At 41.2% G+C, this 18,376-nt stretch overlaps 1 protein-coding gene across 1 annotated transcript in view; it reads left to right on the top strand.

The window, feature by feature from the left end:
• The window catches only part of LOC311048692 (uncharacterized protein), a gene marked incomplete at its 3' end in the record, with an annotated part of 174,773 nt that overhangs the window by 64,274 nt on the left and 92,123 nt on the right, over window positions 1-18,376 (top strand). Inside the window, exons 19-32 of the mRNA XM_084061954.1 lie at window positions 105-315; window positions 2,553-2,748; window positions 3,353-3,517; window positions 3,716-3,895; window positions 4,108-4,218; window positions 4,712-4,914; window positions 5,281-5,361; window positions 7,085-7,203; window positions 9,340-9,499; window positions 10,075-10,164; window positions 12,604-12,707; window positions 15,306-15,435; window positions 17,476-17,554; window positions 18,239-18,293. Of these exons, the coding sequence (XP_083918080.1) occupies window positions 105-315; window positions 2,553-2,748; window positions 3,353-3,517; window positions 3,716-3,895; window positions 4,108-4,218; window positions 4,712-4,914; window positions 5,281-5,361; window positions 7,085-7,203; window positions 9,340-9,499; window positions 10,075-10,164; window positions 12,604-12,707; window positions 15,306-15,435; window positions 17,476-17,554; window positions 18,239-18,293 (1,884 nt within the window). The remainder of the gene's footprint in view (window positions 1-104; window positions 316-2,552; window positions 2,749-3,352; window positions 3,518-3,715; window positions 3,896-4,107; window positions 4,219-4,711; window positions 4,915-5,280; window positions 5,362-7,084; window positions 7,204-9,339; window positions 9,500-10,074; window positions 10,165-12,603; window positions 12,708-15,305; window positions 15,436-17,475; window positions 17,555-18,238; window positions 18,294-18,376) is intronic.

Raw genomic sequence — 18,376 nt, 5'->3', positions numbered from 1 at the left:
TCTGTCTGTCTGTATCCCTCTGTCTGTCTGTCTGTCTGTCTGTCTGTCTGTCTGTCTGTCTGTCTGTCTGTCTGTCTGTCTGTCTGTCTCCATCCATCCAATAGGAGCGGAGGAGAAGATCCTGGATAACTTCAGGAAGAGTCACAGTCCAGACTCGTGGGACTTCCAGCTCCAGGCTATGATCCAGGCAGCGGGGAAGCTGGTCCTCATCGACAAGCTGCTGCCCAAGCTCCTGTCTGGAGGACACAAGGTGCTGGTGTTCTCCCAGATGGTCCGCTGTCTGGACATCCTGGAGGACTACCTCATCCAGAGACGGTCGGTGCCACAGATACACATTTTGATTCAGTTTTAGTCTTTTGAATCAAATTCCATTTAGTTTTAGTCATATTTTAGTTATTCTGAAATGTTTACGTTTTTGTCTAGTTTTAGTCGACAAAATATCATAAGATTATAGTCGACTAAAACTACAGTTGATTTAGTCGACTAAAATGTATCTTGTTGGTGACTTGATGGCGTCATAATGGCTGATTTTACAATTGGTCGCATGCTGAAAATAGCCGATCTACAAACTCTCAACGCGTCGCAGCGTGACGCGTTGTGAGCTTTCTAGATCTGTTATTTTCAGAGCTCAACACCCGAGCGCAACCAAACATAAAATGACTTTTAGTTCTCCTGGATCTCTTCTCCACTAGTCCTTCCCCCACATTTAAGTCTAGTTTTATTTGTTGATGAAATTGTGAATATATTTAATGTCTTAAATGTAGTTTAGTTTTTATTTCATTTTTAGTTTTTGTTAGTGAGAAAAAATTGTCGATAAACATTTTTTGTCATTTGGTTGTAACATATTGTAGTTATATTTTATCTTTATTACAGTGTTAATATTGTTTATAGTGTAACATATTATTGTAGTTATATTTTATCTTTATTACAGTGTTAATATTGTTTATAGTGTAACATATTATTGTAGTTATATTTTATCTTTATTACAGTGTTAATATTGTTTATAGTGTAACATATTATTGTAGTTATATTTTATCTTTATTACAGTGTTAATATTGTTTATAGTGTAACATATTATTGTAGTTATATTTTATCTTTATTACAGTGTTAATATTGTTCATAGTGTAACATAATATTGTAGTTATATTTTATCTTTATTACAGTGTTAATATTGTTTATAGTGTAACATATTATTGTAGTTATATTTTATCTTTATTACAGTGTTAATATTGTTTATAGTGTAACATATTATTGTAGTTGACTGGTAGTGATTTCCGCCAAGATTTGCGATCGTACTCCAGACTATGGGATCAATGAAGTAAAAACACATTTTGCCACTTAAACCCTTAACCACTTAACTCACTGAGTACTATTAAACCCTTAACCACTTAACTCACTGAGTACCATTAAACCCTTAACCACTTAACTCACTGAGTACCATTAAACCCTTAACCACTTAACTCACTGAGTACCATTAAACCCTTAACCACTTAACTCACTGAGTACCATTAAACCCTTAACCATTTAACTCACTGAGTACCATTAAACCCTTAACCACTAAACTTACTGAGTACCATTAAACCCTTAACCACTTAACTCACTGAGTACCATTAAACCCTTAACCACTTAACTCACTGAGTACCATTAAACCCTTAACCACTTAACTCACTGAGTACCATTAAACCCTTAACCATTTAACTCACTGAGTACCATTAAACCCTTAACCACTTAACTCACTGAGTACCATTAAACCCTTAACCACTTAACTCACTGAGTACCATTAAACCCTTAACCACTTAACTCACTGAGTACCATTAAACCCTTAACCACTTAACTCACTGAGTACCATTAAACCCTTAACCACTTAACTCACTGAGTACCATTAAACCCTTAACCATTTAACTCACTGAGTACCATTAAACCCTTAACCACTAAACTTACTGAGTACCATTAAACCCTTAACCACTTAACTCACTGAGTACCATTAAACCCTTAACCACTTAACTCACTGAGAACCATTAAACCCTTAACCACTTAACTCACTGAGTACCATTAAACCCTTGACCACTTAACTCACCTAGTACCATTAAACCCTTAACCACTAAACTCACTGAGTACCATTAAACCCTTACCCACTTAACTCACTGAGTACCATTACACCCTTAACCACTTAACTCACTGAGTAACTGCGATGGCGCTGGGTGCCAATGACGTGTTTGACGTGTTTTTTTTTTTTTTAAACGTTCAGAACCCAAGATATCATCATTTGAAGATTTGCTGCTCCATTCACTTCTTGTTTAACTGATTAGTGAAAAAGACTGTAGCAACCTCGTATCTCCATATTTACACTTTTTACCTTTTTTTTGTTAATTTATTTCCTACTTCATACAAGAGTGTCACACAAAAGTAGTGAAAATAGCTGATCTACAAGCTCCCACCGCGTTCGGTGCTTGTAGATCATCTATTTTCACGATTTTAAAATGTTTTTTTAACGCTTTTGGACACATGAGCTTTTGGCCGACATCAACGATGATGTGTTTTTGTGATTCCAGATACACGTACGAGCGCATCGACGGGCGCGTGCGCGGGAACCTGCGTCAGGCGGCCATCGACCGCTTCTGTAAACCCGACTCAGACCGCTTTGTGTTCCTGCTCTGCACCAGAGCTGGAGGTCTGGGGATCAACCTGACCGCTGCGGACACCTGCATCATCTTTGACTCTGACTGGAACCCCCAGAACGACCTGCAGGTAACCCTGACCCCTGACCCCTGACCCCTGACACTAACTAGGGCTGCAGGAAAAAATTGATTCAAATATGAATCAGGATTCTCATGTTTTGGACGATTCAGAATCCATTCTCATTTTCAAAAAATCAATTAAAAAGTTGTTGTTTTTTTATTTTCGATTTTGAATTAAAAAAAAGTTATTTTAATCAAGAATCGTTTTGAATAGAAAATAAATCGATTTTGAGTCGAGAATCATTTGTTTAAAAAAAATCGGAAACGTGACCCCAAGAATCAGAATCTAATCGTGAGATACTGTAGCAGAAGATTCACAGCCCTGACCTTGACCCTGACCCTGACCCTAACCCTGACCCTAACCTTGACCCTGACCCTGACCCTAACCTTGACCCTAACCCTGACCCTGACCCTGACCCTGACCCTAACCCTGACCCTGACCCTAACCCTGACCCTGACCCTAACCCTGACCCTGACCCTACCTGACTGGAACCCACAGGTAATGGAGGGAGTGTTCATTCCGTAGACTAAAACCATGACCAAAACTGTTCATCAACGAAAACTACATACAAAGTGGACTACATGTCCCCCCCCGTCCCCGTCCCCCCCCACAGGCCCAGGCTCGCTGCCACCGGATTGGCCAGAGCAAAGCGGTGAAGGTTTACCGGCTGATCACCAGGAACTCCTACGAGAGAGAGATGTTTGACAAGGCCAGCCTCAAGCTGGGCCTCGATAAGGCTGTCCTCCAAGACATCAACCGCAAGGGCAGTCTGAACGGGGTGAGTGTGTGTGTGTGTGTGTGTGTGTGTGTGTGTGTGTGTGTGTGTGTGTGTGTGTGTGTGTGTGTGTGTGTGTGTGTGTGTGTGTGTGTGTGTGTGTGTGTGTGTGTGTGTGTGTGTAATTAGCTCTGTGTGTTTCTATTGACGTCCTCACAAGTATAGTAATACAAACGTGTGTGTGTGTGTGTGTGTGTCCAGGTGACACAGCTGTCTAAGTTGGAGTTAGAAGACCTCCTGAGGAAGGGCGCGTACGGAGCACTGATGGACGAGGAGGACGAAGGCTCCAAGTTCTGTGAGGAAGACATCGACCAGATCCTCCAGAGAAGAACCCAGACCATCACCATCCAGTCTGAAGGGAAGGGATCCACCTTCGCTAAGGTGAGCGAAAAGATAAAGATCTTCAAAAATTCATATCTCCTTGGTCTTTGGGTCAAATTTTTAAAAAAAAGTCATGTTTTATTACTATAGTCTATAGTCACATAGTCACTATAGTCTGTTTTGGGAGTGAGAGTGTATATACCAGCTTTTAAACTCTGTCTGTCTGTCTGTCTGTCTGTCTGTCTGTCTGTCTGTCTGTCTGTCTCCTCCAGGCCAGTTTCGTGTCATCGGGGAACAGAACGGACATCTCTCTGGATGATCCCAACTTCTGGCAGAAATGGGCGAAGATCGCTGAGCTGGAGATCGATTCCAAATCAGAGAAGGTAAAAGATGGATGGACAGATGAAGGGTTAAAGATGGATGGACAGATGAAGGGTTAGAGATGGATGGACAGATGAAGGGTTAAAGATGGATGGACAGATGAAGGGTTAAAGATGGATGGACAGATGAAGGGTTAGAGATGGATGGACAGATGAAGGGTTAAAGATGGATGGACAGATGAAGGGTTAAAGATGGATGGACAGATGAAGGGTTAGAGATGGATGGACAGATGAAGGGTTAAAGATGGATGGACAGATGAAGGGTTAAAGATGGATGGACAGATGAAGGGTTAAAGATGGATGGACAGATGAAGGGTTAGAGATGGATGGACAGATGAAGGGTTAAAGATGGATGGACAGATGAAGGGTTAAACCACCAAAAGGAGTAAAGGAGTGTAAAACCCTACTCTCTTTCTAAAGAAGAAGTGTTAACCTAACTCTCTCCATCAGGAGTCTCTGGTCATAGACACAGTGTTAACCTAACTCTCTCCATCAGGAGTCTCTGGTCATAGACACGCCCCGGGTTCGTAAGCAGACTCGTCATTACAACTCGTTTGAAGACGATGAGCTGATGGAGTTCTCTGAGCTGGACAGCGACTCAGAGGAACGGCCGTGCCGGACGCGGCGCCTGGGAGAACGCAGCCGGCGGTACCTTCGGGCAGAGTGCTTCAGGGTGGAGAAGAACCTGCTCATCTACGGGTTAGTAACCTAACCCTTAACCCTTAACCCTTAACCCTAGCCCTAACCCTGCTCATCTACGGGTTAGTAACCTAACCCTTAACCCTTAACCCTTAACCCTAACCATGCTCATCTACGGGTTAGTAACCCTTAACCCTAGCCTTAACCCTTCTCATCTACGGGTAGGAGGAAGTCGTCTTTATCATCATCATCATCATGTTTCTCTTCTGTTGAGATATGAACCCTAGCATCCAGGGTTAGGGTTAACCCATATTAACGGGTTAAAATAGTTATTAAAATAGTGGGTTAGTAACCCACTATTCCTCTCTCTCTCTCTCTCTCTCTCTCTCTCTCTCTCTCTCTCTCTCTCTCTCTCTCTCTCTCTAGGTGGGGTAGATGGAGTGACATCATGAATCTGGGTCGTTTTAAGTGGCATCTGACAGAACGAGACATGGAGGTGGTCTGCAGGTGAATCACATATTTTACTCTCTATTTGACCCCCCCTCCCCCAGATATCTCATTTGTATTTGATTTCAGTGTTTCCAGGGCTCTGCTGGTGTATTAATGGATGTTACATTGTTGTCTCCGCCAGGCCGAAGGCTTGGTGGAGTATGTTTTCGTTTGATTTTCGTAGGTTTCACCAAGCTAACATTGGTCAAGCTTCACGTGACACGTGACAATATGTTGAAAGGGTGTGCTTTGATTGGCTAGCGAGACGCATGACGAAATACATACCTATAGATAGGTGAGTCACTTCGAAACGTTGCGGTGCACGTTTCGAAGTGACATCAGTGCCATCAGCCAAGCTAACATTTAGTCAGGAGATATTAGCAGAAGAAGTTCCAATCTTGGAATAAATTCCTTACCAAAAGCTAACCCTGCTGCTGGCGGAGACTTGTGCTCAGGAACAGTCAGGAACAGCACTTTCCAGTACAAACTGAGATCACAGCTGAGATCACACAATGCAACTTGGATCTTGTTTAGTCGATACACTTATTTGTTTTAGCTCGTGCTCATTTGATTTTGCCATTTTTGTCTCATCTGTTTAAGAAAGTAGGTAGCTGATATATTGCACTTTTACCTTAGCGCTAGGTATACTCTTGGTTGCTTGTTTTAGCAGGAAATGTACTTAAAACGTCTGGTGATTAGTAGTTTTCGTTCCCTACCTATGTTGAATACACTTATTGTAAGTCGCTTTGGATAAAAGCGTCTGCTAAATGACTGTAATGTAATGTAATGTAATGTAATGCAACTAACTCTCATTACGCAAACTGAAGAAGCAGGAAATTATCGTCTGAAACCTCATGAAGAAGCAAAGGCGCAATGCCGACAGCAGAAGGCCAAAGCTAAGAAACAGAGACAAAGACCACTTGAATCCCTAAATGACAAAAAACAAAGACGATCCACAAATGCTGACAACATGACACAGCAAAGATTGCTACATTCTCTGGAAGAAAAAGTACAAGAGTCTGTAAAGAACATCGAAAGGAGAAGAAGTCACAGTATTCAATAGATGAAAGACAACATCAAGGAGCAGATTACACCAATAAGAAGAGATGCTACAGATCACCTAAAGAACAAGAAGACGTTCAAGCTGATGAAGCTGGTGCCGCATTCTTAAAGAAGATGTCAGAAAGTGGACTCAATTATGTCTGTTTCTCCTGTGAACGAATGCTCTACAGAGAAACAGTGGTAAAGTTAAAACCTGCAAAGTACACAGCAACAATAGATACTGTAAGTCTCCTGGACAAAGACCCAACTGCAATCAAGCAAAACAACACTTGGATCTGTCACACATGTCATCGCTCCATTAAAATGGGGAAACTCCCTCCACAGGCTTGGGCTAACAACTTATTACTGGATGCCATACCCCGAGAACTGCAGGATTTGCACCCGTTAGAGGAAAGGTTGGTAAGTCAACGTATTGCCTTCATGAAACTTGTTGGCTTGCCAAGAGGCAGACAAAAGGCAATCCACGGTAATGCAGTCAATGTTCCATCTGACGTACACACTATCATCAAAGTTCCAATCTTGGAATAAATTCCAATATCTGCTGACATTTTCTAGTGTTAAGTCTGTGTTTCCAGGGCTCTGCTGGTGTATTAATGGATGTTACATTGTGTTAACTCTGTTTCCAGGGCTCTGCTGGTGTATTAATGGATGTTACATTGTGTTAACTCTGTGTTTCCAGGGCTCTGTTGGTCTACTGCCTCAGACACTACAAAGGAGACGACAAAATCAAGAGTTTCATCTGGGACCTGATCACCCCCAGCAAGGAGGGCCAAGACCAGGCCCTGCTCAACCACTCTGGTTAGCATTCTGCCATTCATTTACATTACAGCATTGGCACTGCAGCTAACAACCACTCTGGTTAGCATTCTGCCATTCATTTACATTACACTGTTAGCACTGCAGCTAACAACCACTCTGGTTAGCATTCTGCCATTCATTTACATTACACTGTTAGCACTGCAGCTAACAACCACTCTGGTTAGCATTCTGCCATTCATTTACATTACACTGTTAGCACTGCAGCTAACAACCACTCTGGTTAGCATTCTGCCATTCATTTACATTACACTGTTAGCACTGCAGCTAACAACCACTCTGGTTAGCATTCTGCCATTCATTTACATTTTCCGCTAAGGGAAACTAGGACTAAACAGAGAACTCAACCTTGGATTAATAAAGATATTTTGGATATCATTCATCTGAGAAATAAAACACTAAGTAAATTCAACAAATGTAAGTTTCCTGATGTCTTCAAAGAGTATAAAATACTTAGGAACAAGGCACAGCGAATGGTAATTGAAGCAAAAAAGGATTATTTTAAGACTAAAATTGAGGAGTACAAAAATGATTCAAAAAAGCTGTGGTCAACGCTCAAACCTTGAGGGACTCAGGAAAAGTCCAAACAGAAACAAGGTAACATAGGGTTAGATATAAATGGGTCTATAACGTATGACAAAGCTACAGTTGCAGCCAGATTCAATGATTTCTTCACAAGTGGAGCCAGCAATTTGGTACAGAAGCTTCCTACTGCTACTAGTACATCTGAGGAACCACAGAGGATCCACAGCTTTTATGAGCAAATGGGTGTCCAGCCTGATGGGTTTTCTCTTAGTATGGTATCAGAAGAGGTGGTACTAAAGAAACTGAAGGCCCTGAAACTTGGAAAGGCCACGGGTCCTGATAACATCCCTGCCACATTTTTAATTGATGCAGCTGAAGTTATTGCTCCCTGCATAACTCATCTAATCAACTTGTCAATCGAACAAGGTCATTTTCCCACTATATTTAAATTGGCAAGAGTTGTACCCCTGTACAAAAAGGGAACCAAATCGGATCCTGGAAATTATCGACCTATTTCCATTTTATGTTCGGTTTCAAAAGTTTTTGAACAAATTATACATGAGCAAATTAACGATTATTTGACAGCAAACAACCTCCTTTTTGACTTTCAATCAGGCTTTAGAAAGTCCCACTCCACCGACACCTGTTTGCTCTATCTAACAGATTTCATTAGATCAGTGGCCGATAATGGGAATTACTGTGGCATGGTGATGTTGGACCTCCAGAAGGCTTTTGATACCGTAAATCATAACATTCTTTTGGATAAGCTCAGGGCTCTGGGTTTTAACGGTGTATCACTTCAATGGGTCAGTTCCTACTTATTGGGTAGAGAACAGGTGGTGGACATGAATGGCACCCTGTCCTCACCACTAACTCTATCGAGTGGGGTGCCCCAGGGGAGCATCTTAGGTCCTCTTTTCTTTTTGCTATACGTTAATGACATGAAGGCAGCCGTAAACTGCCATTTATTTCTTTTCGCAGACGACTCAGCCTTAGTAGTCTCTCATAAAGAGAAAACGGAAGTCGAAAACATTTTAAGTGCAGTAGACTTAAAAATAAAACCAGTTGACTAATCATGTCACGGGAGGCTCTTATTTTGAAATCCGCCGTTTTGAGAGGAAATACTCCTGCTGTTGCTGCTAAGCTACTATGACGCTGTTCAGATGTAAATAAGAAATCACGTGGATTACACGCAAGATTTTGGCAAAATGTCATAATTATGATATGAAAACCTGCTCCTCTCCTCTGGTCTCCTCTCCTCTCCTCTCCTCTCCTCTCCTCTCCTCTCCTCTCCTCTCCTCTCCTCTCCTCTGGTCTCCTCTCCTCTCCTCTCCTCTCCTCTGGTCTCCTCTCCTCTCCTCTCCTCTCCTCTCCTCTCCTCTCCTCTCCTCTCCTCTCCTCTCCTCTCCTCTCCTCTCCTCTCCTCTCCTCTGGTCTCCTCTCCTCTCCTCTCCTCTCCTCTCCTCTCCTCTCCTCTCCTCTCCTCTCCTCTCCTCTCCTCTCCTCTCCTCTGGTCTCCTCTCCTCTCCTCTCCTCTGGTCTCCTCTCCTCTCCTCTCCTCTCCTCTCCTCTCCTCTCCTCTCCTCTCCTCAGGTCTCTCAGCTCCAGTTCCTAGGGGTAGAAAGGGGAAGAAGTTGAAGAACCAGCTGAACGTTCCAGAAGTGAAGACCGCTGATTGGTTGGTTCACTGCAACCCTGAGGTGGTTCTACAGGACGACAGCTACAAGAAGCACCTGAAACAACACTGCAACAAGTCAGTGTATAAAGGGTTAATACTGCAACAAGTCAGTTTATAAAGAGTTAATACAACACTGTAACAAGTCAGTTTAGAAAGGGTTAATACTGCAACAAGTCAGTTTATAAAGGGTTAATACTGCAACAATTCAGTTTATAAAGAGTTAATACAACACTGTAACAAGTCAGTTTATAAAGGGTTAATACTGCAACAAGTCAGTTTATAAAGAGTTAATACAACACTGTAACAAGTCAGTTTAGAAAGGGTTAATACTGCAAAAAGTCAGTTTATAAAGGGTTAACTGTTTGACGTGTTTTTTTGAGAAAAAAATGTTCAGAACCCAAGATATCATTATCTGAAGATTTGCAGTTCCATCCACTCCTTGTTTCTCTCTCTCTCTCTCTCTCTCTCTCTCTCTCTCTCTCTCTGTCTGTCTGTCTGTCTGTCTGTCTGTCTGTCTGTCTGTCTGTCTGTCTGTCTGTCTGTCTGTCTGTCCTCTCTCTCTCTCTCTCTCTCTCTCTCTCTCTCTCTCTCTCTCTCTCTCTCTCTCTCTCTCTCTCTCTCTCTCTCTCTCTCTCTCTCTCTCTCTCCAGGGTGTTGTTGAGAGTGAGGATGCTGTATTATCTGAAGGTGGAGGTGTTGGGTGAAGCTGCCAACCAGTCTGTAGAAGGACTTCCATACAGGTATTATATATATATACCTCTATATATACATGTGTGTCTATATATATCTATATATATCTAATAGAGGTCCGGCCGCTCGCGCATTTTGGGGACGAAAATCACGGGATACAAATTTCCAAAAGAAAAGTAAAACAAATATATATATAAATTATTTTTTTCCTGGTGGTCCCCGGACCCCCTCACGGAACCCCTGGAGAGCCACGCGAAACAGCACATACCCCTTCAGACCCCATATAGATCCACCGTGGTGCTCCCTGTGGCTTTTGTATTTTCATGAACCTCCTTGCTTGTTTCTGCCGCTTGTGTTTGAAAACCTGGCATCCCGACTGACATCACTGACGAATCCTTGGTATCTTTACTTCCGGGTTGCATAATGATGACATCACTGTCGAATCCTTGCTGTCATGATCCAAGGCTATTGTGTTTACCAGATGCAGCGGCACGACACTGTCGCGCGTTGTGCTGCCGTGTTGTTTTCCACGGTCGCGCTAATGAGCGTTAATGTAGTAGCATTGTACTGACGCAGAAGAGACGGTGCAATGACGGGAAAGAATGTGTGTGTGGAGCGGGGGTTGAAGCGATGGACGGTGATTGCAATGGCCGCCGCTTCGTGTTGTTTCGCCTGTGGCCGGCGGCGTTCGGTGGTGCGCAAGGTAAACGGTGCGAAGCTGTTTCCCCTTCCGTTGTGGTAGAAATGCGGTGAGTGGAATTAATTATGTTGCGAGGTGGAAAATGTGTACTGAGTAATGTGAAGTTGCGTAATACCCACGTAAATTCAGCGCGCACGCTGTGGCTACTGTGGTGCCGAGATGTGGTGTGTAGATGTTGTGTTTAGAGATGTGGTGTGTAGTTGTTGTGTTTAGAGATGTGGTGTGTAGTTGTTGTGTTTAGAGATGTGGTGTGTAGATGTTGTGTTTAGAGATGTGGTGTGTAGTTGTTGTGTTTAGAGATGTGGTGTGTAGTTGTTGTGTTTAGAGATGTGGTGTGTAGTTGTTGTGTTTAGAGATGTGGTGTGTAGTTGTTGTGTTTAGAGATGTGGTGTGTAGTTGTTGTGTTTAGAGATGTGGTGTGTAGATGTTGTGTTTAGAGATGTGGTGTGTAGTTGTTGTGTTTAGAGATGTGGTGTGTAGTTGTTGTGTTTAGAGATGTGGTGTGTAGTTGTTGTGTTTAGAGATGTGGTGTGTAGTTGTTGTGTTTAGAGATGTGGTGTGTAGTTGAGTGTTTAGAGTCTGGTAGTGTTTAGAGTCTGGTTTTATAGTCTGGTTGCTGTCTCTCTGCTGAAATCTTCCTAATAAATGACTTTAAAACTTCATCCGAATGGAATATTATTATTAATAATGTCTCTTAATTAATAATGTTCTCTTGTGGAACCCGTAGTTGAATGTTTAGAGATGTGGTGTGTAGTTGTTGTGTTTAGTCGAAATCAGTGCTGTGGGTATGGCATCAGCGGCGATGCAGAAGTCAATCCTTGTTTATATAAGTATATATATATTTATATATAGATAGAAGGAGGTCCTTACTGTCTATAGTATATATAGTAGGTGTCCAGTGACTTTGACCAGTTTCACTTTAAAAACCTTTGCATCATGCATGTCACACAAACAGAACGCCATGCGTTTTGTTCATATAACACGTTTGTTCATATAGAGCCCTATCCACAACTCCACCATTTAACTTCCACAAGGGTGGAGTTATTGATGCTACTATGATTATTGATGCTACATAGCTGCTATGATTATTGATGCTACATAGCTGCTATGGTTATTGATGCTACATAGCTACTATGGTGATTGATGCTACGTAGCTGCTAGGGTTATTGATGCTACGTAACTGCTAGAGTTATTGATGCTACGTAGCTGCTATTATTATTATTGATGCTACGTAGCTGCTATGGTTATTGATGCTGCATAGCTGCTATGGTTATTGATGCTACGTAGCTGCTATGATTATTGATGCTACTATGATTATTGATGCTACGTAGCTGCTATGGTTATTGATGCTACGTAGCTGCTATGGTTATTGATGCTACTATGATTATTGATGCTACATAGCTGCTAGGGTTATTGATGCTACGTGGCTCCTAGGTGTATTGATACCACATAGCTGCTAGGGTTGTAGCTGCTAGGGTTATTGATGCTACATGGCTGCTAAGGTTATTGATGCCACATAGCTGCAAGGATGCTACATAGCTTCTAGGGTTATTGATGCTAGATAGCTTCTAGGGTTATTGATGCTACATATCTGCTATGGTTATTGATACCACATAGCTGCTAGGGTTATTGATTCTACATATCTGCTATGGTTATTGATGCTACGTAGCTGCTAGGGTTATTGATGCTTCGTGGTTGCTAGGGCTATTGATGCTACGTAGCTGCTAAGGTTGTAGCAGCCACGTAGCATCAATAACCCTAGCAGTGATTGTGTGTTTGTGTGTTTCAGTAAAGTGGAGGTGTCTCTGCCAGACATCGACTACATCGAGATCCCAGCTTCATGGTGGGATGCAGACGCAGACAAGTGTCTCCTGATTGGAGTTCATAAACACGGTGAGGGGGGGGGGGGGTTAACCTCTTGAACTCTAAGCGTTCTTATTCTGGGATGAACATTCATTACATTACATTACAGTCATTTAGCAGACGCTTTTATCCAAAGCGACTTACAATAAGTGCATTCAACATAGGTAGGGAACAAAACTACTAATCACCAGAAGTCTTAAGTGCATTTTCTGCAAAAACAAGCAACCAAGAATATACCTAGCGCTAAGGTAAAAGTGCAATATATCAGCTACCTATTTCCTTAAAAAGATGAGACAAAATAGCAAAATCAAAAGAGATCCAATAAACAATACAACAATAGAAAACAAGCGTTCGTACAACTAGTGAACAACAAGTAGGCCAGGCAGAGAGGAAGGGTAGTGTTTCCTGAAGAGGTGGGTTTTCAGCCTGCGGCGAAATATGGGCAGTGACTCTGCCCATATTCCACCACTGTGGGGCCAGAACAGAGAAGAGTTGTGACCGTGTGGATCGGCCAGAAGGACCCTTGAGTGATGAAGCAATCAGTCGCCCCGAGGTGGCAGACCGAAGTGGTCGGGCAGGGGTGTAGGCATCGACCACGCCTGGAGGTAAGAAGGAGCTGTTCCTTTCACTGCCCTATAGGCTAGCACCAGGGTTTTGAACTGGATGCAAGCCGCTACGGGGAGCCAGTGTAGAGAACGGAGAAGGATGGTTGTGTGGGAGAACTTGGGGCGGTTGAACACCAGACGAGCGCAGCTTTCTGAACAAGCTCCAGAGGTCTGATGGCAGATGCCGAAGCACCAGCAAGGAGGGAGTTGCAGTAGTCCAGGCGGGAGATGACAAGAGCCTGGATGAGCACCTGGGCTACCTTCTCCGTGAGGAAGGGGCGAATCTCCTGATGTTGTAGAGGAGGAATCTGCAGGACCTTGTCACTGATGCGATGTTTGCCGAGAACGTCAGTTGATCGTCCAGGGTCACACCCAGATTCTTTGCAGTCCGAGTTGAGGTCACCACAGCATTATCAATGGTGATGGCCATGTCTCAGTGCGGACAGCCTTTCCCCGGGAGGAACATCAGCTCGGTCTTGTCCAGGTTGAGCTTCAGGTGGTGCGTCAACATCCACTCCGAGATGTCAGCCAGACAAGCAGCAATGCGTGCCTCCACTTGGGTGTCAGAGGGGGGGAATGAGAGGAGCAGCTGGGTGTCATCGGCATAGCAGTGGTAGGAAAAGCCATGGGAGTGGATGACAGCACCAAGAGATGTAGTGTAGAGAGAGAAAAGAAGAGGACCCAGAACCCAGCATTGGGGAACCCCAGTAGTGAGCCTGTGTGAAAAGAAAAGCACTTAGGGTACAACTACTAGCAGCTTGCTAAATAACAAAAATGCTACTATACTCAACTACCCAGAGGTCAGGAGCTCAGTTCTCTTCAGATGTTGTTTACACACATTCCCATGTCTCTCTCTCTGATCTGCGAGCTCACAACGTTTCGCAAAGACACACGTTGTGAGCTCGCAGATCTGCTGTTTTCGCTGAATGTTCAACGAGGGTTAATTGTTGTAGGGTTAGTGTTGCAGGGTTCAATGTTGTAGGGTTAGGGTTAGTGTTGTAGGGTTCAATGTTGTAGGGTTAGGGTTAGTGTTGTAGGGTTAGGGTTAGTGTTGTAGGGTTCAATGTTGTAGGGTTAGGGTTAGTGTTGTAGGGTTCAATGTTTTAGGGTTAGGGTTAGTGTTGTAGGGTTCAATGTTGTAGGGTTAGGGTTAGTGTTGTAGGGTTCAATGTTGTAGGGTTAGGGTTTGTGTTGTAGGGTTCAATGTTGTGGGGTTAGGGCTAGTGTTGTAGGGTTCAATGTTTTAGGGTTAGGGTTAGTGTTGTAGGGTTCAATGTTGTAGGGTTAGGGCTAGTGTTGTAGGGTTCAATGTTGTAGGGTTAGGGCTAGTGTTGTAGGGTTCAATGTTGTAGGGTTAGGGCTAGTGTTGTAGGGTTCAATGTTGTAGGGTTAGGGCTAGTGTTGTAGGGTTCAATGTTGTAGGGTTAGGGCTAGTGTTGTAGGGTCTACCTTACTTTATTTGTTCATTTAGACGGGACACAGCATACGTAAATATACTGTATTTAGCAAAGATGCTAATTTATATCCGCTTTTCCCACAGAAAAACACGTAAAAAAAACTAAAACAGGCAGACTGTACATTACATTACATTACATTACACAGGAAAAATACAATTTAATTACAATAACAAAGGTTTAAAGTATATCTATTTAAGGCTAAGACTAAATCAAGTTCCACTTGGCTGGTGTAATATCGCACTGGGAAATTAGCAGTGTTTTAGAGGGCAACATATATATATATGTATATGTGAGTTGTGTATAAAGTACAGTATTGCTTTCAAGTAGTACGAGATACGTCGTCAATAAGGATATGTTGGGTTCAAGAATGTTGTAGGTTCAATTACAGTTTAAAAAACACTTGTAGGTTCAAGTGTGTTTTAAACTGTGTAAATGTTGTGTGTTTCCCTATTAAAACTGTGTGTGTGTGTGTGTGTGTGTGTGTGTGTGTGTGTGTGTGTGTGTGTGTGTGTGTGTGTGTGTGTGTGTGTGTGTGTGTGTGTGTGTGTGTGTGTGTGTGTGTGTAGGTTATGAGCGCTACAATGCCATGCGAGCGGACCCAGACCTGTGTTTCCTGGAGAGGGTGGGGATGCCTGATGTCACCGCTCTGTCCGCAGAGCAGGGGGGAGGGGAGGGGGGCATCGACCTCACTGACAGGTACACACACACACACACACACACACACACACACACACACACACACACACACACACACACTATACTGCGTTCACTCTAGCTTCGACGACAAAACTAAAATGTTTGTTTTGTTGATCAAGACACCTTGTGTTAAACGATGAAGCTGTTTAAATGGATTATAACTTTAGCTTGTTTGTCTTGTTAAAATGAGTGTAAATAGCTTTATATTCACATAGTAATCACTGCTTTAGAGAGTTTGTAATGTAAATGAGTGTAAATAGCTTTATATTCACATAGTAATCACTACTTTAGAGAGTTTATAATGTAAATGAGTGTAAATAGCTTTATATTCACATAGTAATCACTGCTTTAGAGAGTTTGTAATGTAAATGAGTGTAAATAGCTTTATATTCACATAGTAATCACTGCTTTAGAGAGTTTATAATGTAAATTAGTGTAAATAGCTTTATATTCACATAGTAATCACTGCTTTAGAGAGTTTATAATGTAAATGAGTGTAAATAGCTTTATATTCACATAGTAATCACTGCTTTAGAGAGTTTATAATGTAAATGAGTGTAAATAACTTTATATTCACATAGTAATCACTGCTTTAGAGAGTTTATAATGTAAATTAGTGTAAATAGCTTTATATTCACATAGTAATCACTGCTTTAGAGAGTTTATAATGTAAATGAGTGTAAATAGCTTTATATTCACATAGTAATCACTGCTTTAGAGAGTTTGTAATGTAAATGAGTGTAAATAGCTTTATATTCACATAGTAATCACTGCTTTAGAGAGTTTATAATGTAAATGAGTGTAAATAGCTTTATATTCACATAGTAATCAGTGCTTTAGAGAGTTTGTAATGTAAATGAGTGTAAATAGCTTTATATTCACATAGTAATCACTGCTTTAGAGAGTTTGTAATGTAAATGAGTGTAAATAGCTTTATATTCACATAGTAATCACTGCTTTAGAGAGTTTATAATGTAAATGAGTGTAAATAGCTTTATATTCACATAGTAATCACTGCTATAGAGAGTTTGTAATGTAAATGAGTGTAAATAGCTTTATATTCACATAGTAATCACTGCTTTAGAGAGTTTATAATGTAAATTAGTGTAAATAGCTTTATATTCACATAGTAATCAGTGCTTTAGAGAGTTTGTAATGTAAATTAGTGTAAATAGCTTTATATTCACATAGTAATCACTGCTTTAGAGAGTTTATAATGTAAATTAGTGTAAATAGCTTTATATTCACATAGTAATCACTGCTTTAGAGAGTTTATAATGTAAATTAGTGTAAATAGCTTTATATTCACATAGTAATCACTGCTTTAGAGAGTTTATAATGTAAATTAGTGTAAATAGCTTTATATTCACATAGTAATCACTGCTTTAGAGAGTTTATAATGTAAATTAGTGTAAATAGCTTTATATTCACATAGTAATCAGTGCTTTAGAGAGTTTGTAATGTAAATTAGTGTAAATAGCTTTATATTCACATAGTAATCACTGCTTTAGAGAGTTTATAATGTAAATTAGTGTAAATAGCTTTATATTCACATAGTAATCACTGCTTTAGAGAGTTTATAATGTAAATTAGTGTAAATAGCTTTATATTCACATAGTAATCACTGCTTTAGAGAGTTTGTACTAAAACATGAAACATGAAAAAAGAGATGAAACTCCTGTTTTCTCCTTTTGTGGTGTTGTGTTGTGTTGTGTGTGGTGTGTGTGTGGTGTTGTTGTGTTGTGTTGTAATTGTGTTGTGTTGTGTGTGTGTGGTGTGTTGTGTGTGGTGTGTTGTGTGGTGTGTGTGGTGTTGTGTTGTAATTGTGTTGTGTTGTGTGTGTGGTGTGTGGTGGTGTTGTGTTGTGTTGTAATTGTGTTGTGTTGTGTGTGTGTGGTGTTGTGTGTGTGTTGTGTTGTGTGTGGTGTGGTGTGGTGTGTGTGGTGTGTTGTGGTGTGGTGTGGTGTGGTGTGGTGTGGTGTGGTGTGTGGTGTTGTTGTGTTGTGTTGTAATTGTGTTGTGTTGTGTGTGTGGTGTCAGTGTATGTAAGAGTGAAGAAGTGAGGGATGAACCAGAGAACAAAACAGACGGAGGAGAAGAGAGAGAGGAGAGTTGTAAGGTGAGAGCAGAAGAAAGAAAGAAACTCCTAAAAAAAGTTCAGAAACATTAATTCAGTCTATTATTTTAGCCCTTCAATAATAACAACTGGTATTGTATTTGATATCATTGGAAAGCATTTAGTCACCTTTACAACGAGGTATAACTTGTAAGGAATGAGAAACACAGCTAAACGTGTGGATTGAAGTGGAGAAATAATCGACTGAAATAAAGTTTCCAAAACTTTTTAGGAGTTATTTTTTTCTCTCCTTTTCTACTTCTTTCTTTCTTTCTTTCTTTTTGGTCTAACATATGATATGGTTTGATATGATAAGATGAATATGTTGAATTTGTCCGGTTATGACCAAAATAAAATGACTACTACTACACATGTGGTATGCATGTTCTTATAGGCTTGTATTAACCTAATAAATACAATAAGAACATAAACAAATGAAGCCTTTTTACTGACACAATATTTATAGTTTATTTATAAATGTAAAGTTATTCATTTCATGTTGTATGTTTGTTTAAAACAATTTACAGCTGTGTGTGTGTGTGTGTGTGTGTGTGTGTGTGTGTGTGTGTGTGTGTGTGTGTGTGTGTGTGTGTGTGTGTGTGTGTGTGTGTGTGTGTGTGTGTGTGTGTGTGTGTGTGTCTGTGTGTGTGTGTGTGTGTGTGTGTGTGTGTGTGTGTGTGTGTTCAGGAGGAAACATGTTCCAGCACTGATACCTCAGACAAACCAGACAGCACTGGTCCAGGTGAGACTATGATGATATAATTATATCAACCAAAATGAATGATTGGATTACAGCGTATTATATATATTATATATATATATAAT

This window comes from Gymnoscopelus microlampas (assembly GCF_963454915.1).
Source record: "Gymnoscopelus microlampas genome assembly, chromosome: 7".
Lineage (NCBI taxonomy): Eukaryota > Metazoa > Chordata > Actinopteri > Myctophiformes > Myctophidae > Gymnoscopelus > Gymnoscopelus microlampas.
The sequence above is the reverse complement of the archived record's forward strand: the minus strand, read 5'-3'. Positions and strand labels throughout refer to the sequence as shown.